The sequence below is a fragment of the Gobio gobio genome (assembly GCF_949357685.1).
Source record: "Gobio gobio genome assembly, chromosome: 1".
NCBI lineage: Eukaryota > Metazoa > Chordata > Actinopteri > Cypriniformes > Gobionidae > Gobio > Gobio gobio.
In genome coordinates, this window is record NC_137097.1 from 5,748,421 (window position 1) to 5,776,017 (window position 27,597).

Sequence of the window (27,597 nt, forward strand, 5' to 3'; positions counted from 1 at the left end):
GGACGGCAGCAGGCTCCGGCTCCAGGCAAGCGCTGGGGACTCCTTCGCCCCCTCGCGGACGGCAGCCACCCCACCTCGACCCAGGGGCACGGCAGCGAGCTCTCCGTCCCACCGAGCTTCATCCGCTCCAGCACCACCGCTTCGGGCAGCCCCTCGCGGACTTCTCTCCTCCGCGCTGCCCGAACTCCGCGGCACCGCGATCCCCCTCAGCTGCGAGGGCTCTTCGACAGCATGTCCCTCCTTCCTCCCGGGCTTCGGCACCACTGTAGTAAAGGTATGTTTGTACGGGAAGAAGGAGGCGGGAACCGGCGAACAATCAAAGTATTTAATCAAAAATAAAGACAAAATAAATATGGCGGCGGCAGCCCCTCGCGGCCGACTGCCGCCTACACACAAACACAAAGTGAAAATAAAGGCTGCAGCCCCTCACGGACGACCGCAGCGGATAACAAAACTAAAATAAAACATAACACAAACTCCAGGCCTGGTCCTCTCTCATCCCTCACTGTCATCGCTCCTCCTTTATACTCCCTCACTCCTCCGCAAGGGCCGAGATCGCTGCGGCTCGCAGCTGGCGCTCATCCTCTCTGATGAGCGCCGCCTCGTCCCGCCCTCGCGGTCCCTCGGCCTCGCTGCTCGCCACACTAACTAACAAATATTCTTATAAATTAAATAACCCTACAGTAAGAATAAATAAGTACAATAAGCCCTGCCAGTGAAACCAGTCCTTTATCTGTAAAAATCATACAACTGTGATAACTGTAAACTACAGTATATTCATTATATTAATAAAAACTGTGAAGGTTACATTTTGAGATCATCAATCACTCACATGAATCTGTATAATGCCTATATTATTACAAGTGCAATACTAGTTGTGGGTAATGACTGATTATCTGTACTGCCTGTAATTTTGCAAAAATAGTTAGTCTATATCTGTTGGCTAGTGTTTCTTTGTGCTTCAATGAAAGTGCCCTCTCTGGTGGAGTAACACTTTCAATGCTGTAATTTCTTGTTGACTATGTATTGTTTCAGCCGGTCTATGATAGTTTAACTTTTAATTAAAGAACCTTAACACACCGTCCATCACTGCTACATTGTTTTAACATTGTTTTCTTTGTGTTTTTTTTAGATAATCAATCTGGTGCAAAATCGGCACTGCAGACCAACCATTTGGACGTTCAGACGCTTAAATGAGTGGTGGGATGTGATCGTTCCAGGATTCACACGCACACAGTGGGTGCACAACTTCAGGATGTCTGAAGAAACATTTCTGTTCCTTTGTGCCAAGCTGCATCCAGCAATGGAAAAGCAGGACACAAACTTCAGAGTGTGTGTTCCCCTAAAGAAAAGAGTTGCCATCGCACTATGGAAGCTGGCAACCAACAGCGACTACAGAAGTATTGGCCGTCTTTTTGGAATCAGCAAAACAACAGTGTGTCGTTGCGTCCAGGAATTCTGCGAGGCCGCTTGCATATGGTTAGTTCCAGAACAGATTTGTTTTCCTGACCGGCAGAAGCTTAAAGAGATGGCAGCCTACTTAGAGAACCGATGGGGACTTCCGCAGTGTGTTGGTGCCATTGATGGGTCACACATACCCATAATAGCCCCAAAGGAGTACCACTGTGATTACTTCAACAGAAAAGGCTGGCATTCCATCATCCTGCAGGGAGTAGTCGACGGAAAAGGACTATTTTGGAGTGTATATGCAGGAATGGCTGGGAGTTTGCATGATGCTTGGGTTCTGAGACTGTCCTCATTGTGGGAGCTAGTTGAGCGTGGAAGCCTTTACCCAGCTTGCACCAGGAACATCTGTGGGGTTAATGCTGGCTATTATGTGCTGGGAGACTCTGCCTATCCTTTGTAGAATTGGCTCCTAAAACCATTCCCTGACAATAGCCGGCTGACCGCAGAACAACTGACCTATAACAAGAAAGTGTGCAGGGCTCGGGTGGTGGTAGAAAATGTTTTTGGGAGACTCAAAGGGAGGTGGCGGTGCCTTATGAAGAGGAATGACAGCGACATTGAACTGGTGAAATCTATGGTGTTGACTTGTTTTGCTCTGCACAATCTTTGTGAAAGTCATGGAGAGGATTACCAGCACGAATGGGACACACCTGTTACTGCAGAGCCTGTGGTGCCACTGGCACAGGGTGCAGAAGAGGAGGGCAGGGACGTACGTGAGGGTCTGATGCGGCATTTGAACAGTTCAATCTGTTATACATTTAGCAAAGGCACACTTGTGTAAATGCTAAGTTGTTTTGTTTACCTGTTTTGATTGATATCATGAACACAAATAAATCGCTTTTTCTTTTACCCTGCCTCTTCATATTTGGTAAAAGAGAGGACTTTTTACTCTCTGCAATTCCATGCAGAAAGAAATGTAGATTTTACTTGCAATAGGTTACTTTAAAAATCAGATTTGAGTGCTGAGTAAATAACACTTTAACAACTATTTTGTATGTTAAAGTTAAGCATAATCTCCCAAATGGCCATTTTATCAAGGTAGTAAACAAAATGTCCATTCACTCTGGCATCGTTGACACCAGATGGCAGTAATGTTAATCAAATGATGTAAGAAAAAAAAAACTGTGAGACGGCAATTGAACACATGACAAGACACACAAGGTGATAAAAAAGTACTTTAATTTGGAAAGTCAAACAAATGCTTAAAAACAAAGTGCTGTGCAACAACAGAAAAAATATGTGCAAACAACATCCTGTTGCCCCCTTTTCCTCTTGCCTAGAAATTCAAAACAGACAGGAATGTTAGCTGGTTAGCAAAAGATTTTTTCCTTTGCTTTTGGCAAACCAATATAAGGGGGAGGCATCTAGAGTACTACTGTACAACGCAATGTCCTGATTATACTGTATAAAATCTGTATAATACTATAATAATAATAACAGTGAGTGACTTTTCACTCTGGTATTCACGTCTTACCGATACGCCGGGGTTCACTCGAAGTAGATGGATCAGTGGTTTCTGGTGGTGTCGGTGTCGATGTCCTGAGACTGGCAGGCGCACTTGAGCTCTCAGGGGTGGACAACATCTCATCAAGTCCCTCTGTTTCCTCCTGACAGCTAGGATCCTCAACTGAAAAGTCATGTTAATTACACACACTGCAAAAATACAGTTTAAGATAACAAATAGAGAACATAGAACATAGTAGGACTGAGTGGGTAGCCAATTACAGCGGTGGACAGTAAAAAAGCATTTTTACTTTGTTACTGTACATAATCATTTTTGTTAAGTTTTATATTTTATCAGAGTACTTCTATTTTGAGAAACTTTTACTTCACTACATTCCAAAGCACAATATTGTCATTTTACCCCACAGTATTGCTGTACTGTTTAAGCCCATTGAATGTGGGCATATTTTCACATCTCTGATATTGCATAATGATTTCAGACTGAGCTCTTATATTAAGCTCTATCATTAGACCCATATATCTTTAATAGAATATGTTTAGTAGTAATAATAGTAATATATATTAGGGTATCTGTACTAAGTACGTTTCTAGATTTGTACTCCGTCCACCACTGGCTAATAAACTAGCGTCTTGCTAGCTTGCAAATCTTGGTTGATACCTCACTGGCTTGCAAACAAACAAACAAACAAAAGGCTTGCTCAAAAGTTGTGCTTTGAAAGTAAGTTTACTTTATTTCACAACTAGTTATACGAACTTACCGACAGACTCCATCATCGACTCCAGGAACGAGGTGGCCGTATCGATGCCTCCTTCTCTTCCCAAACTCGCCGGTCTGTGTCCATCATATCGAACCATTTCCATTTCTTTCGGTGAACACCACTCCGGCTGTTGTGGTCTTTCACCTTACGGTAGTCACACCCCAGTTTTTTACTTTTAATGCGGCACTGCTCGGACGTCCGCTGGAACCCCTCGGTAGCCATCCTCTCAGAAACATGCTGAAAAACCTTTTCGTTTCTCACCATGCCATCGAGTTCCCTTTGTACCCTTTCTTCACCGAGGATACCCAGCAAGATCTGCACCTCCTGGGTTGACCACGGTAACGTTAAGCTGTGCGCCGACATTGTTTTGCAATCTTGTGATTTAAAAATGGCGCCTCTTGCATTGTCGATCCCCCGGTCAACCATTCTCTGTCAACCAATCAGCGTTCTGCAGTGAGTCTAGCTCCACCCTTTAGTACCGTACCACTGTGCTAGGTACCCCAACGGAAGGGTACCGAAAAAAGTGGTACGGTTCGGCATTTTGGTACCAGTCACAACTTTTGACAGTGGAAACGCAAATAAATGCGTACCATACCGTACCGAACCGAACCGCTCAGTGGAAACGGGCCATTAGGTTAAGGTCCCTGATGCTCAGGCTGTCTGTTGCGGCTCGCGGAGCATGACTGCTATCTTGGTCTAGAGACAGAGAGAGGCTGTGTGTTCGCCAGTGCTGCCTTCGGCTGCTGGGGAGGCGGACCCTTGTTCTGACGGCCAGATGCAGAAAAATTTTTTGGGGCACGAAATATTTCATGGCCTCCAAAGCTTTTTGTGCCACTGTGAAGCTCTCTGCAAAACCCACTACTACAGGGCCAAATAGGCCGGAGGAGGAGATGGGGCATCCAAAAAGGATGCGTTGTCCGACTCCTTCATCTCAGTCACAGACAGACTGGCCATGGATTTCCCGATCACCTGGGCGGTGGCTTTGGTCACTCGCAGGGCCATGTCAGTGGCGCTGCGGAGATCCTTAAAAGCTTCCGGGTCTGGGACAGACTCATCCAGCGAGCGGAGAAGTTTGGCCTGAAACACCTGAAGTACGGCCATGGTGTGTAGAGCTGACGCAGCCTGGCCGGTGGAGGCATAAGCTCGACCCACGAGGGCTGACAGTGTAATAAAGACAATTAATAGTGTAATAAAGACAATTTGACCTCCTATTCTAAAGTGAAAGTTTTATCCTCATTAATTATGGCACTTAATGAGTGATATTAAAGTTTATTGACCAGAATAAGCCAATAATTATGCCTATGCAGTTGATGGTGAGGCGTGGGATCTTAGCTGTATTCTTCTGAAGGTTGTTGCTACAGTAGTGGCACAGATTAGACAGATCATCCAGAAGAAATACACAAATACATTTAGAAAGAGATCTAATTTTGAGTGTTTGCATGTAACAATTATGAATTACAATTTTAATTAGTTACATATAACTACTGATGTTAATGAACTGGCAAGCTGTAAAGTTAAAATAAATAAATGGTGTAAATACACTCCTCCATGAACTGCCACCTTAACGTGGTGGAGGGGTTTGAGTACCCGAATGAGCTACGTTGTCCGGAGCTATATGCCCCTGGTAGGGTCTCCCAAGGCAAACAGGTCCTAGGTGACGGGTCAGACTAAGAGCAGTTCAAAAACCCTTATGATGATCAAAAAAAGGAGGACCGTGACGTCGCCCGGTACGGCGCAGCCGGGGCCCCACTCTGGAGCCAGGCCTGGGGTTGGGGCTCGTATGCGAGCGCCTGGTGGCCGGGCCTTCCCCCACGGGGTCCGGCCGGGCTCAGCCCAAAGGAGCGACGTGGGGACACCTTCCCGTGGGCCCACCACTCACGGGAGGGACCGTAAGGGGCCGGTGCAAAGCGAACCGGGCAGCAGTCGAAGGCGGGGGCCTAGACGACCCGATCCCTGGACACGGAAACTGGCTCTTGGGACATGGAATGTCACCTCGCTGGCGGGGAAAGAGCCTGAGATTGTGCGTGAGGTTGAGAGGTTCCGACTAGAGATAGTCGGTATCACCTCCACGCACGGCTTGGGCTCTGGAACCACACTCCTCGAGAGGGGATGGACTCTTCACCACTCTGGAGTTGCCCATGGTGAGAGGCGGCGGGCTGGTGTGGGTTTGCTTATAGCCCCCCAGCTCTGCCGCCATGTGTTGGAGTTTACCCCGGTGAACGAGAGGGTCGTTTCCCTGCGGCTTCGGCTCGGGGATAGGTCTCTCACTGTTGTGTGTGCCTACGGGCCAAACAGCAGTGCAGAGTACCCGACCTTCTTGGTGTCCCTGGGAGGGGTGCTGGAGAGTGCTCCGACTGGGGACTCCGTCGTTCTACTGGGGGACTTTAACGCCCACGTGGGCAATAACAGTGAAACCTGGAGGGGCGTGATTGGGAGGAACGGCCCCCCGGATCTGAACCAGAGTGGTGTTCAGTTATTGGACTTCTGTGCTAGTTACAGTTTGTCCATAACGAACACCATGTTCAAGCATAAGGGTGTCCATCAGTGCACATGGCACCAGGACACTCTAGGTCGTAGGTCAATGATCGACTTTGTGGTCGTTTCATCTGACCTGCGGCCGTATGTCTTGGACACTCGGGTGAAGAGAGGGGCGGAGCTGTCAACTGATCACCACCTGGTGGTGAGTTGGATCCGATGGCGGGGGAGGAAGCTGGATAGACTCGGTAGACCCAAACGTACTGTGAGGGTCTGCTGGGAACATTTGGCCGAGTCTCCTGTCAGAGAGATCTTCAACTCCTGCCTCCGGCAGAGCTTCGACCGGATCCCGAGGGAGGCTGGAGATATTGAGTCAGAGTGGACCATGTTCTCCACCTCCATTGTCAAAGCGGCTGCTCGGAGCTGTGGACGCAAGGTCTCCAGTGCCTGTCGAGGCGGCAATCCCCGAACCCGGTGGTGGACACCGGAAGTAAGGGATGCCGTCAAGCTGAAGAAGGAGTCCTATCGGGCCTGGCTGGCTTGTGGGACTCCCGAGGCAGCTAACGGGTACCGGCAGGCTAAACGGACTGCAGCCCGGGTGGTTGTGGAGGCAAAAACTCGGGCCTGGGAGGAGTTCGGTGAGGCCATGGAAAAGGACTATCGGCTGGCCTCGAAGAGATTCTGGCAAACCGTCCGGCGCCTCAGGAGGGGGAAGCAGTGCCCTACCAACGCTGTTTACAGTGGCGATGGGCGGCTGTTGACCTCAACTGGGGATGTTGTCGGACGGTGGAAGGAATACTTCGAGGATCTCCTAAATCCCGCCGTCACGTCTTCCATCGAGGAAGCAGAGGCTGGGGGCTCAGAGGAGGACTCGTCCATCACCCAAGCTGAAGTCACCGAGGTGGTCAAGAAACTCCTCGGTGGCAAGGCACCGGGGGTGGATGAGATCCGCCCTGAGTACCTCAAGTCTCTGGATGTCGTGGGGCTGTCTTGGCTGACACGCCTCTGCAGCATCGCGTGGCGGTCGGGGACAGTGCCTCTGGGATGGCAGACCGGGGTGGTGGTCCCTCTTTTTAAGAAGGGGGACCGGAGGGTGTGTTCCAACTATAGGGGGATCACACTTCTCAGCCTCCCCGGGAAAGTCTATGCCAGGGTACTGGAGAGGAGAATTCGGCCGATAGTGGAACCTCGGATTCAGGAGGAACAGTGTGGTTTTCGTCCTGGTCGTGGAACACTGGACCAGCTCTATACCCTCTACAGGGTGCTGGAGGGTTCATGGGAGTTTGCCCAACCAGTCCACATTTGTTTTGTGGATTTGGAGAAGGCATTCGACTGTGTCCCTCGCGGCGTCCTGTGGAGGGTGCTGGGGGAATATGGGGTCCGGGGTCCTTTGCTGAGGGCTGTCCGGTCCCTGTATGAACGAAGCAGGAGTTTGGTCCGCATTGCCGGCAGTAAGTCAGACTTGTTCCCGGTGCATGTTGGACTCCGGCAGGGCTGCCCTTTGTCGCCGGTTCTGTTCATAATTTTTATGGACAGAATTTCTAGGCGCAGCCAAGGGCCGGAGGGTGTCAGGTTTGGGGACCACACGGTTTCGTCTCTGCTCTTTGCGGATGATGTTGTCGTGTTGGCCCCTTCTAACCAGGACCTTCAGCATGCACTGGGACGGTTTGCAGCCGAGTGTGAAGCGGCTGGGATGGGGATCAGCACCTCCAAATCCGAGGCCATGGTCCTCAGTCGGAAAAGGGTGGCTTGCCCACTTCAGGTTGGTGGAGAGTTCCTGCCCCAAGTGGAGGAGTTCAAGTATCTAGGGGTCTTGTTCACGAGTGAGGGGAGGATGGAACGGGAGATTGACAGACGGATCGGTGCAGCTTCTGCAGTAATGCGGTCGATGTACCGGTCTGTCGTGGTGAAGAAAGAGCTAAGCCGTAAGGCGAAGCTCTAGATTTACCGGTCAATCTACGTTCCTACTCTCACCTATGGTCATGAGCTTTGGGTCATGACCGAAAGGACAAGATCCCGGATACAGGCGGCCGAAATTAGCTTTCTCCGCAGGGTGGCTGGGCGCTCCCTTAGAGATAGGGTGAGAAGCTCAGTCACTCGGGAGGAACTCGGAGTAGAGCCGCTGCTCCTCCACATCGAGAGGGGACAGCTGAGGTGGCTCGGGCATCTGTTCCGGATGCCTCCTGAACGCCTTCCCGGGAAGGTGTTTCGGGCATGTCCAACCGGGAGGAGGCCCCGGGGAAGACCAAGGACACGCTGGAGGGACTATGTCTCCCGGCTGGCCTTGGAACGCCTCGGTGTTCCCCCGGAAGAGCTAGAGGAAGTGTCTAGGGAGAGGGAAGTCTGGGCATCTCTGCTTAGACTGCTGCCCCCGCGACCCGGCCCCGGATAAGCGGAAGAAGATGGATGGATGGATGGACTTACAACTTGGGGGTACATGAAGCGATAGGTCATGAATGATGTCAATGATTCTGCGTTTCGGATGCCGTTGGGAAGATCGTTCCACCAGCTGGGAACGTTGAATGAGAATGTTCTGGAAAGGGATTTTTTCCCCCTCTGTGATGGGACCACAAGCCGTCGTTCCTTTGCTGAGCGAAGGCTTCTGGTGGGGCTGTGGATTTGCATATGCTCTTTGCAAGGGTCATCCGCCAGAGCTGTGCATATTTAACGAAGGCAGGCTAAGGGCACAGCTGTATGCCTCATTAACAAAAAACAGCATCACACTTGGCATGAAGACTCGAGAGAGTGAAGCTGAGGCAAACATGACCAAAACTGCAGTACCGGTTTACTGTGTTTGCAGAACAGACAATTACAATGAGCTCATGGTCCAGTGCTCCAAATGTCTAATGTGGGATCATCCTACATGTGTAGATATTCCAAGAAGTGTAATTGGAAATGATGAGGTCTGGCACTGATGAAACCCCAACTTGGTGGAACAAAAAAAGAGTGAAATTAGAAAGCTTTATTATTTTATTTTTATTTTTATATTTTAAATTATTTGAATTTAATTTTAACGTGTCACTTCTGTATTTTAACCTTGCATTTATTTTGGTTCGTACAAAAAGGAAATCAAGACTTTATAACCATGCAAAATTGTGCAAATTATTTGAAAAAAAATTTTTTCAATTAATAAATGCGGTGTAAGAATGCACTTTTGATTTTGCCTTTATTTTTTCTCTCAAAAATATACAGTAAAATTGCCAGTGAGTATACAGTAATAGTCAGGGTTAAAAGGGTAATATAGTGACAGAATGAGCAAACCTACAAAGGAAAGATTTGTAAGAGTGTTTGAATATGGGACATGGTGCAAGTGATTGAATGCACTTTGAATTTTGGGCTGAGTTTGCCTTTACATTTCTCAAAAACTATACAGGAAAATGACTTGAAAATGAATGCAGTAATACTCATGGTCTCTCTGAACATACCGTAAGTGCGTGGTTAGACGCGCATAACAAAAGTTGTCAGTGGTTAATCAGATCATTTAGAAAGTGTAAGTAAATGATTAATAAACTATTAATAAACTTTTATATTCAAAGAACACACTCTTTATAATGTTTGGATCTGTCAATCACACGTCGCGAGTGCAGGCTGATGCGGCTTCATTGCACTTCAGTACCGGTTCATCTCGCACTCACTACTCCAAAGACTGAGCTCTTGGGAGCCAAAAATGCGTTGAGTGTGAACGTCTGAACTATTTAATGTTTCCCTTGCAACTGAATGGCTGTGTATGTTATGTGCTTGCTGACTGTCTGCTGATTTGTTGCTCACTATTTGTTGAGGGTTAAACTTTATACACATGGCTCATTGAAACATGGAAGTCTCTGGTCCCTCAATGTCTTTGAGCAGCATCACAATAATGTCACGAGGCTCAGTGCAAATAGTCCATGACTGTGTGTGCTGGGTTCTTCAACTCTGGTCCTCGAGGGCCACTGTCCTAAATCAATCCTTGTGAACTTAGCACTGCAAACATGTGTTGAGACAGAGTGAAAGTCAACAGAAAACGAGCAAAACATTGACAGAAAAACAACCTCGGCCACAGAGGAGATAGAGGATGAACCATACACGGGAATATGCGGATTATCATAAATACAACACATTTATCGGACATAAAACATCTCTGCAGCAAAAGCTGAAGTATAAGCAGGTGAAATGTTTGGAAATGTCTCTTGGCACGGCAAAGCACCAGTTTCACTAAAATTACATACACTCACCTAAAGGATTATTAGGAACACACACTAATACTGTGTTTGACCCCCTTTGACCTTCAGAACTGCCTTAATTCTACGTGGCATTGATTCAACAAGGAGCTGAAAGCATTCTTTAGAAATGTTGGCCCATATTGATAGGATAGCATCTTGCAGTTGATGGAGATTTGTGGGATGCACATCCAGGGCACGAAGCTCCCGTTCCACCACATCCCAAAGATGCTCTATTGGGTTGAGATCTGGTGACTTTGTGGGCCATTTTAGTTCAGTGAACTCATTGCCATGTTCAAGAAACCAATTTGAAATGATTGGAGCTTTGTGACATGGGGCATTATCCTGCTGGAAGTAGCCATCAGAGGATGGGGACATGGTGGTCATAAAGGGATGGACATGGTCAGAAACAATGCTCAGGTAGGCCGTGGCATTTAAACCATGCCCAATTGGCACTAAGGGGCCTAAAGTGTGCCAAGAAAACATCCCCCACACCATTACACCACCACCACCAGCCTGCACAGTGGTAACAAGGCATGATGGATCCATGTTCTCATTCTGTTTACGCCAAATTCTGACTCTACCATCTGAATGTCTCAACAGAAATCCAGACTCATCAGACCAGGCAACATTTTTCCAGTCTTCAACTGTCCAATTTTGGTGAGCTGGTGCAAATTGTAGCCTCTTTTTTTTAGTGGAGATGAGTGGTACCCGGTGGGGTCTTCTGCTGTTGTAGCCCATCCGCCTCAAGGTTGTGCGTGTTGTCTATAGTTAATGTGTCGTGCACAGGCTCGGGTAGGGTCGGGCTTGATATGTTTTGGGCCCGATCTAAGCTCTAAAAAGCATCCGGTCAGAAACATCATAGGTCCGGCTTCAGGGCAGATGTTAAAGCTGTCAGAGCCCCACCTGACCTCAGACAGGGGATGGAAGGGGAAGGAGGCAGACGTTACAGGTTTTATATTTGCTTTGGTAATATTTTCACAAGTTAGGTGTACATTTTTAAAACTCTTACTAAAAAAATCCAAACTGATCACACTTGTAGCACAGCTGGTCCTTCTTTCACAGCCTGATCTCATGCTTTATTTTCATTCTACATGAAGGTTATTGTAATATATGATGAGAACATTTGCTTTAATCACTGAAACACAACAGTGTGATCTGTCAATGTAGTACTTTTAGCACTCATTTAATAGCAAACAATGCAAGATACATGTTTCACATCACATTAATTACAGTAACACAGGCTACAGTTGCCACATTAGAAAATGGCCTAACTTACATAACATAAATCCATACTGTTTCTAATGGTATCTATTCAGTGTGAATCTATACTGTGGTTGACCTTTTATACAGTTCCCTTTCAGTCGGTCATGTTCGACATGCGTGTACTGCCAGAAAGCATTTCAAGGTCCAAGGGGCATTGACCCGTCCACTCCAATATTTCCTGACATCGCATGTTTTCATGAGGCATTTCTTCAGAAGCAGGACTATAAACATCACGACAGATTTCTGATCCGCTTCAGACTCACCATATCAAGAACAGAGACTCCAGGTAAGATGTGACTTTAGGTTCAGTGTCAGTGTTATTGTGTTGGAGTGAAGGTTGAGCAAAGCTTCACAGCAATTCATGTTCACTGAAAGGAAAAGTTCTGTTTTTCAGAGGATAGACGTAAGAAGTGAAGAACCTGGAGAGACTAGAACGTGCAAGGTTATATTTAACTATTATATATTTTATTTAATATTAGTGTGTGTGTGTGTGTGTGTGTGTGTCCTGTGCTGGCAGAATGAACTGTAATGCTAAGTATGAGCTACTGGCAAAACAAGTGGGAAAATGTCAATTTTGGTTGAATTTGAGGTTTTCACAAAATGAATTCATTAAACCCTGAATCCCAATGCTCCAGATAGTAATTCAAGTCTCTGTATGTGTGTGTTTTCTGAGAGGTAAACCTTCCTAACCCTTTGGGAGAGACAAATATCTGATGTGTAGCATTATATCTGAGCGTTACAGCGGGTCTGAATATGCAGACTGTCTGTCTCAATGTTAATCAAACAATTGTGGAATCATGGGGAACAAGCTGACTATATATTTGACCTGTACATATGGGTTTGGATCTGTACATATGGGGTTGACGCGTTTGAACAACAGGTCTTGGTCAGGCACGAACTTAGAGCCCGTTTAGCCGTTCACATTTCTGGCCAAAGAAAATAAATAAATAAAATAATACATAAATAAAAGAAAAAGGAATAAGAAAATATACACAATACATAAATTAAACAATAATAATAACAATAATAATAATAATATGAAAAAAGAAAAAATATATAATATAAAAAAGATTTGAAAAAATAAATAAATAAAAAAGAAAGAAAATAATAATAATAATAATAATAATAATAATACAATAATAATAATTTGAAAAAAGAAAAATGTATAAATAATATAAATTTTATATAATAATTATATATATATATATATTAATTTAAATAAACAAATAAAATAAATAAAAAGGGAAAGAAAATAAATAAATAAAATAATATTAATAATAATATAAATAAAAAAAATAAAAAAAATAATAATTAAAAATAAATAAAAAAAGGAGAAAGGAAAATAAATAAATAAATAAAGAGAAAGAAAGATAATAATAATAATAATAATAATAAGAAGAAGAAGAAGAAGAAAAAACATATATAATATAAAAACAGAAAGAAAGAAAAATGTATTAATAATAATAATAATAATAATAATAATAATTTGAAAAATAAATAATATTAATAATAAAAAAAGAGAAAGGAAAACAAAACAAAATACAATAAATAAATACAATAGTAATAATAATATATAAAAGAGAAATAAATAAATATAAAATAATAATTTTAAGAAATAATAAATAAATAATACATTTTTAAAAAGAAAGGAAATAAATAAATTAAATAATGATCATTTGAAAATAAATAAAAAGAAACAAAAAATAATATGAAAAAGAAAAAAATATATCATATAAAAATGGAAAGAGAGATAAATAAAATAATATTAATAATTAGAAAAAATAAAATAAAATCATAATTTGAAAAAAAAAAAGTGAAAATACAATAGAGTCCCAGATAAATGACAAAATAAATCTACAATTACACAAAGGCACTGAGAACAGATGAAGAAATATGCTCAATTCTACAAAAAATGGTTTGATATCAAATTCCTCCTTCAACCCAAAATGCGATAAAGTATTTCAAGTCAAAATCCAAAAGCCCAGGATTGTTCTCCATATAATGGACTTCAATGGGTCAAACGGGTCAAATGACAGATTCAGTGCAGCTTCAAAGGGCTTTAAACAATACCAGATGATGAATAAGGGTCTTATCTAGCCAAACCATCAGTCATTTAAAAAACTTTTTTTTTTTTAAGTTTATGTTTTATAAGCAATAAGGTAGGGCAGGGCGAAAAACTCCATCTCATCTCCTCCTCGAAGTTCAAAATAGTCCGACATCGTTGGTTTACCTTTCAACTGCCTTTTTTGTAAACAGCGTTTGACTTGGGGTGTACTCACACTAGGTTCACATGCAGTGTGAGCGCTAACCATGCCAGAGCACGGAACAGCTGTGTCATTATGACAAAATGATCATTTTGACTTGGTTTGTAGAAAATGTAGTGTTACCAGTTCCCTAATCCTTTTAATGAAATGCTTATGGACCGGCTATAGAAAACCCCAATGTGTTCCGGACCCCATCTGCACGGCAACAGCATTTGGTGGCCGGAGAACGCAAACCATGAAATAGGTTTGAGACTATGCCATCATCTTCCCCTTTTTTGTCCAATAATTAAAAATTCATTTTTTTCTGAATTGAGTTGCAGGACATTACCGGTCATCCAATGTTTTATATCAGCTATGCATTCCGTTAATCTTGTGAATTGGTAAGTTTCTTCAGGGCGTGAAGAAATATAGAGCTGAGTATCGTCAGCATAACAATGCAAACTAACGCCATGCTTCCTAATGATATCTCCCAGTGGTAGCATGTACAGGGTGAAGAGTAGCGGTCCTAGCACTGAGCCTTGTGGTACTCCATACTGAACATGTGATCGGTGTGACATCTCTTCATTTACTGCTACAAACTGATAACGGTCACATAGGTATGATTTAAACCATGATAAAGTAATTCCACTAATGCCTACATAATTTTCGAGTCTATTCAAAAGAATGTTGTGGTCGATGGTATCAAATGCAGCGTTAAGATCGATTAACACTAATAGAGAGATACAGCCACGATCGGATGATAAGAGTAAATCATGTGTAACTCTGATGAGAGCAGTCTCAGTGCTATGATACGGTCTAAATCCTGACTGGAAATCCTCACAGATACCATTTCTTTCTAAAAAGGAGCATAATTGTGAAGACACTGCCTTTTCGAGTATTTTTGACAGAAAGGGTAGATTTGAGATTGGTCTATAATTGACTAATTCTGTAGGATCAAGTTGCGTTTTTTTAATAAGTGGTTTAATAATAGCCAACTTAAAAGTTTCTCAGTCATGGCAGAAAGTACACTCTGTTTTCTGTTTTCTTTATTTTACAAAAGCACAATGCTTTGTTGATATTGTGAGTGTACACAAATAAAAGTAGACACTTGTATTACTCGTTCCTGATTGACAAAAATGACATGATTTTAAATTGATTTTGTGGCTATGTGGAAAAAATCTACCAAAGCATGCCGGGCTGTAAGCGCGTTAGTCGACCCCAGACGGATAAATACACATTAACATTAACAGCGCAGAACCTTGAACTGAGGAAAACTGAGTGCTTAAATACACATGGAATGATAATCAACCGCACAGGTGTGCACAATCAGAAACAACAACCAATGAGAACTCAAAACATAGCAGATTATGACAATGAAACTAAACAAGGCAATGTTTGTGGTATGCATCTCCATCACTGACCTTCACTGACCTTCACACAGGTCTCCTTGTTGACGATTCCAAGATGGCGGCACGTATGATGCCCCTGAAGCAGCCGAGCTGGATCTGCTGTACATGTTTATGGTTGGCAACCCTAGCTGTGGTGAATGCACAGGTAAGTGCACTCCCTCAGACAAAATGTGGAAGTGTAAACAGATGTATTTCATGAGATTAAAGATAAAAAATCTTTGATTTTATGAACTATTTTTCCAAAAATAGGATGTGCTACCACCCAAACCTGATACCAAAGGAAACACAAAATATCCAGGTAAGATTGAAATGTTACAAAATGTGAATATGCTATGAACAATATCACAGGGACAGATTCAAAATCATTAGAAGGACAAATTGTTGTCCTTAGAGGGGAGCGAGACGTTGCGTCATGGTATTGATGCTATGGGAATGCCTACTGCAGAACCGGTGTCTGAAGCATGTGTGCCAAAAAACACACCAATTCTGACCTGAATTCAATTATTTGGAGGGGTGTCCCAAAACTTTTGGCAATAGTGTATGTTCTAGCACTGCCCAAATCAAACTTGTTTAATTATTTACTTTTTCTGTCTGGCCAAAATAAATGTTAATCTTGATTAATCTTGTATTATTCTGGAATCATTATTCTAGTATGGATCAATGTGGAGTCCTTTATTTCTGCAAATCTTGTGTTCTGATAGATCACACCGAGGACCTCACTACTGAAGCCTGAAGCGCAGAGTGCGGGATAATCCAATTTCTGACGATCACTGTATTAGAAATTGCAGCTTTTATATATTACTAAAATTACACTTTTTGTTGAGTGAGCAGGTGCAAACCCTTAAAAGGTACAATATTCACTCTGCAATCCTCTGACTAATATCAGAAGTAACCGCTTTGTGTTCGTGAGCGAAATCCAGACGCTTGTAGTCTCTGTGCGATATCGGGTCCCTTGATGAACGAATATTTGAAAATAAGAGATGCTAAGAAAAATCAACAGTCTATATTAAATCACAAGTAATCTTAAGATCAGCTGATAAACTCTAAATGTCCAGCTTTCCCAGTTTTCACTGTTATACTGTAGGGGGCGCTATTACACATCTTCTGAAAGAGTACAGCATCTCCTGATCAAAACACAGGTGAAGAAGAAGCAGCAGACAAGCGATATCATGTGTAATCATATGCATTATATAAAATAACGTGATTGTCAACATTAAACAGCATATAAATCAAAACCGCTAAATGTTACTGAAGGAAATGTCGACCCAGGACAAGCTATAGGACTGTGAAACTTATCTACTCCATCTGTGTTTTGATCATCGTTCTGAATCCCTTCTGGATGTAGTCTTTGACAAAAACATGTTTTTCTCAGCTTTTTTGCTCAAAATATAGATTTTTTTTTCAATTAAACTTACCCATATTAAAATGTATATAAAAAAGGGATGCATGAAACTAGAATATAACCTTTTTTAGCAAAGGGTCTGTCCTTTCTTTTGATAAATTGCATTTTCAAATATTCATACAACAAAATATCCATCCAGAAACATTTGTGTAAATGATCAATGGTGGCTGACAACTTTTTAAAAAATTCTGGTGGGAAAAGAGTTAAACATTATTCATTAAATATCATAAGTATATATATATATGAGACCTTTGTTATTTACTGCAGCCTTGGCATCAAAGCCCATTGAAGTGGCGGCTCTAGGAAGATCTCTGTTTCCTGGGATGCTGTATGACCTCCGCACGGATGCCTTCATTCCAGGTGCTTTACCAACCTAAAATAAATAAATAATAGTTTATTTCCCCTCTTCACCAAATGTTGCATCACTAGTGCTTGTGTAACAACACGATAAAACCTGCATGATTCTTCAACAGTGCATTGCGTCCTCATCTGTGACTGTTAAAGCCATTTCTCATTTCAGGAGTTACTCTGTGGGATAAGAAGTCACTGAGGGAAGATTTGGACACCCGTCCACAGCTCATGTCAGATGTGAAGTTCAGTAGCTCCGACTCTCTCTCTAGTAAGGCCAGTCTCCTGGATGTAAGTGCTTCCCTGAAAGCCAGCTTCTTAGGAGGGCTGGTGGAGGTGGGAGGATCTGCCAAGTATCTGAATGACACCAAATCCTCAAACCAACAGTCCAGAGTAACAATGCATAACAGTGAAACCTCCAGATTCGATCAGCTCACTATGACTCAGCTGGGCCAGATCACCTACCCTCAGGTGTTTGACCAGAAAACTGCAACTCATGTGGTCACGGCTGTACTGTACGGAGCTCAGGCCTTCATGGTGTTTGATCGGACATTTTCAGAAGAGGAAAACAAGCAGGAGATTGAAGAATAACTGAATGTCATGATCAAGAAGATCCCTGGATTTTCTATTCTTGGAAAAGGAGCTGTAAAAATGACAGATGGTGATAAGCAAAAGGCTGAGAGCATTGCTTGCAGATTTCATGGTGATGTCCACCTTGAGAAGAGCCCCACCACTTACATGGAGGCTGTAGAGGTGTACAATAATCTCTCCACTATCCTGAAGGAGAATCCAAAGAATGCTGTTCCAATAAGAGTCTGGCTCTATCCTCTTTCTCTACTGGATTCAAAAGCTGCTCAGCTGGAGAGAGAAATCAGCACAAGTCTGGTTTCCAACACTGATGATATAATGGAGGAGCTGGGAGAAGTAGAGAGGACATACAACGACCTCTCCAGAAAAACACTGGTGAATGCTTTCAGTGATATCAAAGAGAGGCTGCATTCATTTCAGAGCTCAGTTAGCATTTACAAGACAATGCTCCTGAAAGCAGTGGCCAGGGTCTTGCCTGCTATACGAGGAGGAGAGATGGAGGAGAAGTCATTGGGAGACGTCCTGAAGATCCACATCACTTCCCCTTTTATAGCTGACAGGCTTAACCAGTGGTTAGATGGTGCAAAGTCTGAACTTAACCTCTTGAGTTCTCACACCAAGATGCTGGAGGGAATCCCAATTCAAGACTCAGATCGTCTCAACTCCATCCTCCGTGATCCTGATATTGATGTTGTGGTGTGCTTGACCTTCACATCTCTGAAGTATGAAGACCCGTATCTTTCAGCCCTGAAGGAGTTTCTGAAATCTGACAAGTTTAAAGAGCTAGATGGGAAACAAAGCATGGTTTCTATGGCATCTGACAGAAAGTGGTTCAATGATACTGCGGTCATCTCAAAGATGAGAGAGACCTTATCTCTTTTCAGAAGTTTTTCAGAGGCTAATAAAAATGAAAAGAGATACAGATTCGTTATGTCAGCCATCCCTGATCCATCCAGTCCAGGCTCCTCCATCCGTCTGTATGAAAAAGGGAAGCTGACAGACACTCAGTTCCAGCCCGTGTCGAAGCCTCCCCCTCCAGAAGTGAAGGAGGTCCTGGAGAGCAGTGTGTCCCTGAAACTGCAGAAGTCCCCGACTGGAGAAACTGTGCAGTATAGAGTGGAGTACCAGCAGCTGAACGAGGAACAGTGGCATGCCATAAACACACCTGATGAAAACTTTAATCTGACTGGATTGAAGTTTGTAAGGCAGTACATGATCCGCTACAGGATTGTGAGTAAAATGGGAGTGAGTGAAGCCAGTGACACTATCGGCCCCATACCGTCTTCAGGTGAGTGTCAAGACACAGAGTATATTATGTATTTGATGTCAGATGTAGGCTACTGTACTACTGTGCCATATGAACATTTATTTGCATTAATCTTCATCTTTAAAAAATAACAATAATTTGCTTCACTCACTCAATGTTTGTATTGACAACCATATTTCCTAACAGGTGTGGCTAATAATAATTATAGGTCACAATATTAATGTAACAGGTTGTAAAGCGTTTCCAAATTGACAATAAATGTAAACTATATACATTGAGGAAAATAAGTATTTGAACACTCTGCTATTTTGCAAGTTCTCCTACTTAGAAATCATGGAGGGTCTGAAATTGTCATCGTAGGTGCATGTCCACTGTGAGAGACATAATCTAAAAATAAAAAATCCAGAAATCACAATAAATGATTTTTTAACTATTTATTTGTATGATACAGCTGCAAATAAGTATTTGAACACCTGTCTATCAGCTAGAATTCTGACCCTCAAAGACCTGTTAGTCTGCCTTTAAAATGTCCACCTCCACTCCATTTATTATCCTAAATTAGATGCCCCTGTTTGAGGTCGCTAGCTGCATAAAGACACCTGGCCACCCCATACAATCAGTAAGAATCCAACTACTAACATGGCCAAGACCAAAGAGCTGTCCAAAGACACTAGAGACAAAATTGTACACCTCCACAAGGCTGGAAAGGACTACGGGAAAATTGCCAAGCAGCTTGGTGAAAAAAGCTCCACTGTTGGAGCAATCATTAGAAAATGGAAGAAGCTAAACATGACTGTCAATCTCCCTCGGACTGGGGCTCCATGCAAGATCTCACCTCGTGGGGTCTCAATGATCCTAAGAAAGGTGAGAAATCAGCCCAGAACTACACGGGAGGAGCTGCTCAATGACCTGAAAAGAGCTGGGACCACCGTTTCCAAGGTTACTGTTGGTAATACACTAAGACGTCATGGTTTGAAATCATGCATGGCACGTAAGGTTCCCCTGCTTAAACCAGCACATGTCAAGGAACACCATCTTAAGTTTGCCAATGACCATTTGGATGATCCAGAGGAGTCATGGGAGAAAGTCATGTGGTCAGATGAGACCAAAATAGAACTTTTTGGTCATAATTCCACTAAATGTGTTCGGAGGAAGAAGAATGATGAGCACCATCCCAAGAACATCATCCCTACTGTGAAGCATAGCATCATGCTTTGGGGGTGTTTTTCTGCACATGGGACGGGGCGACTGCACTGTATTAAGGAGAAGATGACCGGGGCCATGTATTGCCAGATTTTGGGGAACAACCTCCTTCCCTCAGTTAGAGCATTGAAGATGGGTCGAGGCTGGGTCTTCCAACATGACAATGACCCGAAGCACACAGCCAGGATAACCAAGGAGTGGCTCTGTAAGAAGCATATCAAGGTTCTGGCGTGGCCTAGCCAGTCTCCAGACCTAAACCCAATAGAGAATCTTTGGAGGGAGCTCAAACTCTGTGTTTCTCAGCGACAGGCCAGAAACCTGACTGATCTAGAGAAGATCTGTGTGGAGGACTGGGCCAAAATCCCTCCTGCAGTGCAAACCTGCTGAACAACTACAGGAAACCTTTGACCTCTGTAACTGCAAACAAAGGCTACTGTACCAAATATTAACATTGATTTTCTCAGGCGTTCAAATACTTATCTGCAGCTGTATCATACAAATAAATAGTAAAAAAAATCATACATTGTGATTTCTGGATTTTGTTTTTTAGATTATGTCTCTCAGTGGACATGCACCTACGATGATAATTACAGACCCTCCATGATTTCTAATTGGGAGAACATGCAAAATAGCAGGGTGTTCAAATACTTATTTTCCTCACTACATTTTGAATTATGTGCTAAAATGCTGTAATTTATGAACACATGAACGGATTTGTATGGATCATCAACACGATGCCCTGAAAGAGCCTGAAAAGTTTCGGTTTTGGGCTATGGTTTGTGCAGCGTTGTAAACTAGCGCTTTAAAAGCTGCTATCTGCGAAACCGCTAGTCCGATCGCAACAAAACTAAAAATGTCAGATTAAAAAAAAACCTAGATTGGAATTCAAACAAGTTTCCTGGATACAAATTATATCAGGCCATTAGGCTCCTTGCTTTCCATTGCAAGATAATTACCATAATAATAATGAACCATTCCATAACCTTTTTTTCCTGAGGTTCACTTCTTCCCATGTCAGTCCAACCAACCCTAGGTGATCCACTGCTGCTTTCACTACCAGCTGTATTTTTAGCATTTTTTGATTTTACTTCAGCTGTACTATTAATTACCCCTGCTATTAGGGTTGCCACCCGTCCCGTAAAATACGGAATCGTCCCGTATTTACAAGCAAAATGACGCGTTCCGTATCAAACCAATACGGGATTTGTTCCGTATTTTTCATAGGTCCACACATAGTTCAATAAACACACAAGGATTTTGCAGTGTGGAGAATACTGATAGCAAATATAAACAAATCAATTTCACAAGTAGTACAGGAGCTCATTTGTGCGTGATTGCGTTTTAGCGGCTTTGTTGTCATAGCGGCGGAGTCTCGAGAACATGCGCTGTGCTGTGTGTGCCTGTGAACTTGCGCGTTTTTTAAAAAAAATGTCGAGCTCGCGTCGCGTGCGTCCACCGGTTAAACGCAAGAGGATCTCCAGATATAGAACTGAATATCAAAAAGGTATCAATGGGTCTGTCCAGTAACTCATGATGAACCTCAGGCCAACTGCACACTTTGTGAGAAGCATTTCAGTGTCTCATGGTGCGTTCACACCGGACGCGATTCGCGCGAGTGATTTACATGTTAAGTCAATGCAGAGACGCGAAATGGCATTCTGCGGCGCGATTCGCGCGAATGAGGCGGCGAGATTCGCGCGATTGAGGCGGCGAGAAGGACGCGACTTGAGCGTTTTGAACGCGCGATTCGCGTGAATCGCGCGAAACGCTCAAGTTGAAAAATCTGAACTTTGGCGGATATTTCGCGCCGCGTTAACCAATCAGGAGCTTGCTCTAGTAGTGACAACAATGAAGAGAAAATCTGTATATTAATATCTGGTTCAGACTATATGATTATCACTGTGATAACATTAAATGACATGAAACACAACCCAGTCTCTTTTTGTTAAATGCAAGTTTATGTATGATCAATAATACAAAAGTATAAGTAATGTATAACAAGCTATACATGAAAAAGCAAACAATGCAGTCAAACATTCAAAGTCAGTGCTAGTAGGCTAACGTTACAACTGCAACGTACAGTTATAGCCTAAAAATATAAAGTAATGAAACTTATCTTTGCCCTCAGCCTAAACGATTTGCCAGGGAACAAATTATAGATCCATGAGACCAAAGATCGGCCGTTACAAGACGAATTATAGCTCGAGACACACCACAGAGACATCAGAGCCAGTGGTAGACGGCAGAAGGACTGGCCGAGGAAAGGTTGCCCTCGCCGGCTTTCACGTGCGCTGAGCGCGCTGTCCGCTGGAGCTCACAGCTCCGACAACGGCAGATAAAATGTTCAAATAGGCACTGTTTATGTAAATACACCACAGATTTGAGCTTTAAACAACTACATTATCGACTGAAAAAGTCTTAAAACTACGTTTTGTCACACATTAACAGTAGATATTAACAAAAAAAAAAAGACATTTAAACACAGCCCATGTCAGCCATTTCTCAACGAGACGAGCTGCTGGCGGAAGCCCCGCCCATGACGCGAATTCGCATCTGTTGTGCAGTGAATGTCACGCGCGATTCGCGCGAGTAAACTCAAAATGTACACGCGTCCACCTTCGCGCGATTAGCGCGAATTATTCGCGCGAATCGCGTCCGGTGTGAACGCCACATCAGACTGACTGTCTTAAAGCAACAGCGCTGACAGACACATCTGTGCTTCTAAAGGTAGCCTATAGTTTTTTTTTTAATGGATAATATATTAATATAATATTCCATACATTATCAGAGCTTGGCAGACAGAATTATTATTTTTTAGGCAGGTTAATTAATAGATTATAGCCTAATAAATGTAATTATTAATTTATAATTTAGCTACGCTATAATCATACATAACCAATAATCCTGTCATATAAAGTTTATGACATTTAAAAAATTTTAGATAAAAATGGGACAAATAATTACATGATAATATAGTCATAATTTAAGTAAATTCATTAAAAAAATTACATTTTTGAAATTCAAAAAAGTGATTACTGGTTCAGAATGACTGCTTAAAGGGACAGTTCACCCAAAAATGAAAATTCTGTCATCATTTTCTCACCCTCAAGTTGTTCCAAACATGTATACATTTCTTTGTTATGTTGAACACCTAGGAAGATTACTATGAAAGTCAATGGTGCGCCCAAAGAAGCCTGGTTACAAACATTCTTCAAAATATCTTCTTTTGTGTTCAGCAGAACAAAGAAACTCATACAGGTCTGGAACATCATGAGGGCGAGTAAATTATGACAGAATTTTAATTTTGGGCTGAACTGTCCCTTTAAAGTGCACCAAATAGTCTACTAAAGAGTTCTTTAGAAAAAAAAAAAAAAAAGTAAAATAATATAAAATGTGCTCTGTTGCAAGTTCACATACTTGATCTCATGTTTTCTTATGGTTTATTATTGAGCTGTCAAGTTGTCAATGTAGAAATAATAATTTCATGACGTGTTTTTTTTTTTTTGGGGGGGGGGGGGGGGGGGGGTGAACGGGTGTCCCTTATTTTGCCACACCAAAGGTGGCAACCCTACCTGCTATGAATGTTACAAAGTCCTTTTTATCAGCATAAATACTGTCATCCTTCATTTCTTCATGCACAGTCGCACTACTGTTCTGCTCTTTTGCAACCCTTGCAGCTTCTGCATAGGCGATCCTTCATTCAACTTTTATTTTGTGGATATTATTCTCTCTTTTCATCACCTCGCATCCCCCATATGCCATATTATGATCTCCTCCACAGTTGCAACGTTTTGGTTGTACTCCTGCACCACACTTTCCATACTCATGGTCTCCGCCACACCTCGCACATCTTCTCTGCTCTTTACAAATTGTTGCTGAATGACCAAATCTTTGACAGTTAAAACACCTCAAAGGTTTAGGTACATACATTCTCACTGGGTAGCTCAAAAAACCTAGGAACACCTTCTTTGGCAAATCTTTTCCTTCAAATTCAATCAATATTGTTTTCAGTGTTGGGAGTAATGCGCTACAAAGTAACGCGTTACTGTAATTCCACTATTTTTAGCGGTAACGCAGAAGTAACTAAATATTTTTTTAATCAAGTAACGTAATTACAATTACTGAAATTTTAATGTGAGATGGTGGTCCAGTGGGTTAAACCATGGTACTGATATGCAGAAGGTTGCTGGTTCGATCCTGGCGGTCTCCACCAGTGTGTCCTTGAGCAAGGCACTTTGTTGCTCCAGGGGGATTGTCCCTGTAATAAGTAATAAGTAAGTCACTTTGGATAAAAGCGTCTGCCAAATGCAGAAATGTAAATGAGTTACTCGTTACTCTCTTTTGTGAAAAATGAACGCTTGCAGACAAGAAGCTCAGATCTAGGCCCAAGCCTGTCCTGTGCTTTTCTTTCTTTCTTTCTTTCTTTCTTTCTTTCTTTCTTTCTTTCTTTCTTTCTTTCATTTCTTTATTAAGTTAATTTAGAAAAATGTTTGGAGCATTTTTTGTTTGTTAAATTAAAGTTTTTGTTTTTCAAAGTGACGACCAAATGGCCGACAGTGAGTTAACCCAACGCTTTAGCCTCTCAAATCAACACTGGACTCGTCTTACCTATAATAAAGTCCATAGATATCAAACACTTCAAGCATCACAATGTTAGTTTAAACTACTATCCCCACCACCACCTCAGTAAAAAGGCATTTTTTTATAAGTTGAGGTTAGGCGTAGGCGCTCGCAAACGAAACGGGCTGCACAATCTAAAAAAAAAAAAACCTGCAGGTTGTCTTGCCTTACAACTCTCCGCAAAACGAATATAATCCGATCTTCAATTCTCTCGCTATATGCACATTTAACGGAGTTCACGTCAACGAAAGCAAAAGATATGAGCTGCATTTTATGTATCAGTGAAAAGATCAAAGACCGCAATACGAGAAAGAGCGAACTAAGCACTGCTAAGATCATTTAGTCTCATTAGTTTTAATGAAGATGATTGTGTTTTTGAGCATATAAGACTTACTTTCAGCTTCACTGGCGGCAGGTTGCGTGTTGGCTTGCTTTACTCCTTCGCGCGACGCGTGTTGCACCTTCCGAATTGGTTGTTTGAGTGATCGGATTTAAATCTGTCTCGAAAGAATTTCAGAAGGCATTTACTGGTCTGGTCTTTTCACATTCGGATAGATATCTGGTCAGAGAAAACGAATGAAGTGAGCAGGTGTAAAAAGGCCATAACTCTCCCAGTATACTCTCCCAGCTGAGCCGAGGGAACGCTGGACACTAAACCCTGCACTACTGCTTGATTTGAAGGCCTTTTGCCCTGTTGATTACAATAAATAGGTCTATAAATGATGTTTATTGTGTTTGACTGATCAGTACTGTTCATATTTACATTTAAAAAGCAGACATAAAAGTTTCTTTCCCTAGTAACTTTTGATATTCACTAATTGGTAAAGTAATGCAATTACTTTTAAAAGAAGTAACTGTAACTAATTACTAATTTTCAGTAACTTGCCCAACACTGGTTGTTTTCAATCTTTGAGCATCTATTATTACCCCTCCTTTGACATCTCTCTTCATTCCAACATTTATTGGCCCTCCTGTGATTACTCCTTTACATCCACCAGCATTTCTCTTTCCCAGCTCCTTTGAACTTTCTACCTTTATTTTCCCAATCACCATATTTGATTTGGCTTCTGTAGACATGAACTGATCACAATGGATGCAGGGATCATTTCCTCTTGTCATGATAATCACACTCTTCATGTCTGTCACAGTCCCTGATCCCGTGACCAGAGACGACTTCCTGCAATGTAAGTGACTGAGAACACAAGCAGAGAAACTCATGAGTGTGTTCATGTTCTTCCTGGAGAAGAGGAAAGAAAACATGACAGGAGAGTTTTAGAGCTGATCATGTGAATGATGATTAAACTGAACATGAAGAGTTCAGCTACAATAACGACAACTCATTCTGATGTGTTTTCTCTCCGTCAGATTCACTTTGGCTGACTCTGGATAACAACACAGCGTTTGAAGACCTCAAACTGTCTGAGGACAACAGAGAGATTACTGTCGCTTTCAAAGCTCAGCCGTATCCTGATCATCCTGACAGATTTAAGCAACTTTATCAGGTGTTGTGTAGAGAGAGTGTGCGTGGACGCTCTTACTGGGAGGTTGAGACCATTGGTGAAGGTGTGGGTATATCATTGTCATATAAGAGCATCTGCAGGAAGAGATGGAGTGATGATTGTTGGTTTGGAAAAAATGATAAGTCCTGGAGTTTGCTCTGCTTAAAACACAGTTACTCATACTGGCACAATAATAAGCAGTATGTTACCCCTGCAGGGGAAACTAATAGAGTAGGAGTGTATGTGGATCCCAGTGCAGGAACTCTGTCCTTCTACAGCGTCAATGGAGACAAAATGAGCCTCATCCGCAGAGACCAAACCACTTTCACTGAGCCGCTCTATCCTGGGTTTTGGTTTCTGCATCGTGCATCAGCGAAACTGATTTGATGAATCATGATAGACTGTGGAGAGATTCTACCCATAATGCTTTGAGCTCATGATAAATCAGTGACCGTGAGTGTTATAGAGTCTCTCTTCATGACATTAATACTACAGATTAACTTCTGTAAATGAAATAACATGTGTGTGTAATAAATCCCCAGTAAGATCAGTGTGTGTGTTCTTGTCTACTTATCTAACAGGGGACCTTGGTGTCGTGCAACATTCACCAACAGGGGACCGCCGAGCCAAGAGGGGACATTTTTCAGGTTCCCTGTTGGTCATGCTTTAAATCAAGTAAAAAACTACCGTTGTGATTTTTTAAAACCGCCCAAGTGGGGCCCTAGGGTGGGAGGGACATCAGTGGGAGGCAAAAATGATAAATAAGTGAATAAAAGTGTCCACTGACCGTAACTTTACAAGGTCAAGACAAACTTTTGGAATACAAAATGGGGTAACTAAGAAGATTTTAAAACACTGTGCCTCCTAGTATTTACCATTTATCTCATGGGAAACCCATCAATCATTAACAAGATAACATCCCTATTTGAATTTAGTTTTTTTATTTCTGCAATTTACACCAATACAAACTGCAAATGCCAGACGTTCCCCCATGCCAGGGTCAGGAATTAACTTTTCCATTAAGGGGCTCCTTGCAATTGATTGTTACGGACGGCATGCAGATCAGGGGCGAGGGCTCAAAATGCAGGATGAAAAAAGTTTTTATTTACGAAAAATAATAATAAACACAAAAAACCCCCATCAAATCAGGAACAAGCACCTACAACAAGTAACATTGACATACCAAAGATGATGTACCCGCACAGGACTGAACACACAATGAGAATAATAAAGGGTGACAAATCAGGCGGGAAACAAGGGAGAACAGGCGGGGCAAATCAACCAATAATCAGATAACAAGATGGGCGGGGTTGACATAGACTAGAGACATGACGTAAGACCAAAACAAGCACATGGCTAGGATAGGACAAGACAGACATGTAACAATTTCCA

The 27,597-nt window shown here is 42.5% G+C and overlaps 1 protein-coding gene across 1 annotated transcript; it reads left to right on the top strand.

Moving 5' to 3' along the window:
* Positions 1-17,200: 17,200 nt before the first annotated feature.
* On the top strand, positions 17,201-26,754 carry LOC307131080 (stonustoxin subunit alpha-like). The gene is made up of 3 exons (XM_079824524.1): positions 17,201-18,904; positions 25,855-25,890; positions 26,072-26,754. The coding sequence occupies exons 1-3, from the start codon at positions 17,629-17,631 to the stop codon at positions 26,590-26,592; spliced, it is 1,833 nt and encodes a 610-aa protein (XP_079680650.1). The 5' UTR covers positions 17,201-17,628; the 3' UTR covers positions 26,593-26,754.
* The last annotated feature ends 843 nt before the right edge of the window (positions 26,755-27,597 follow it).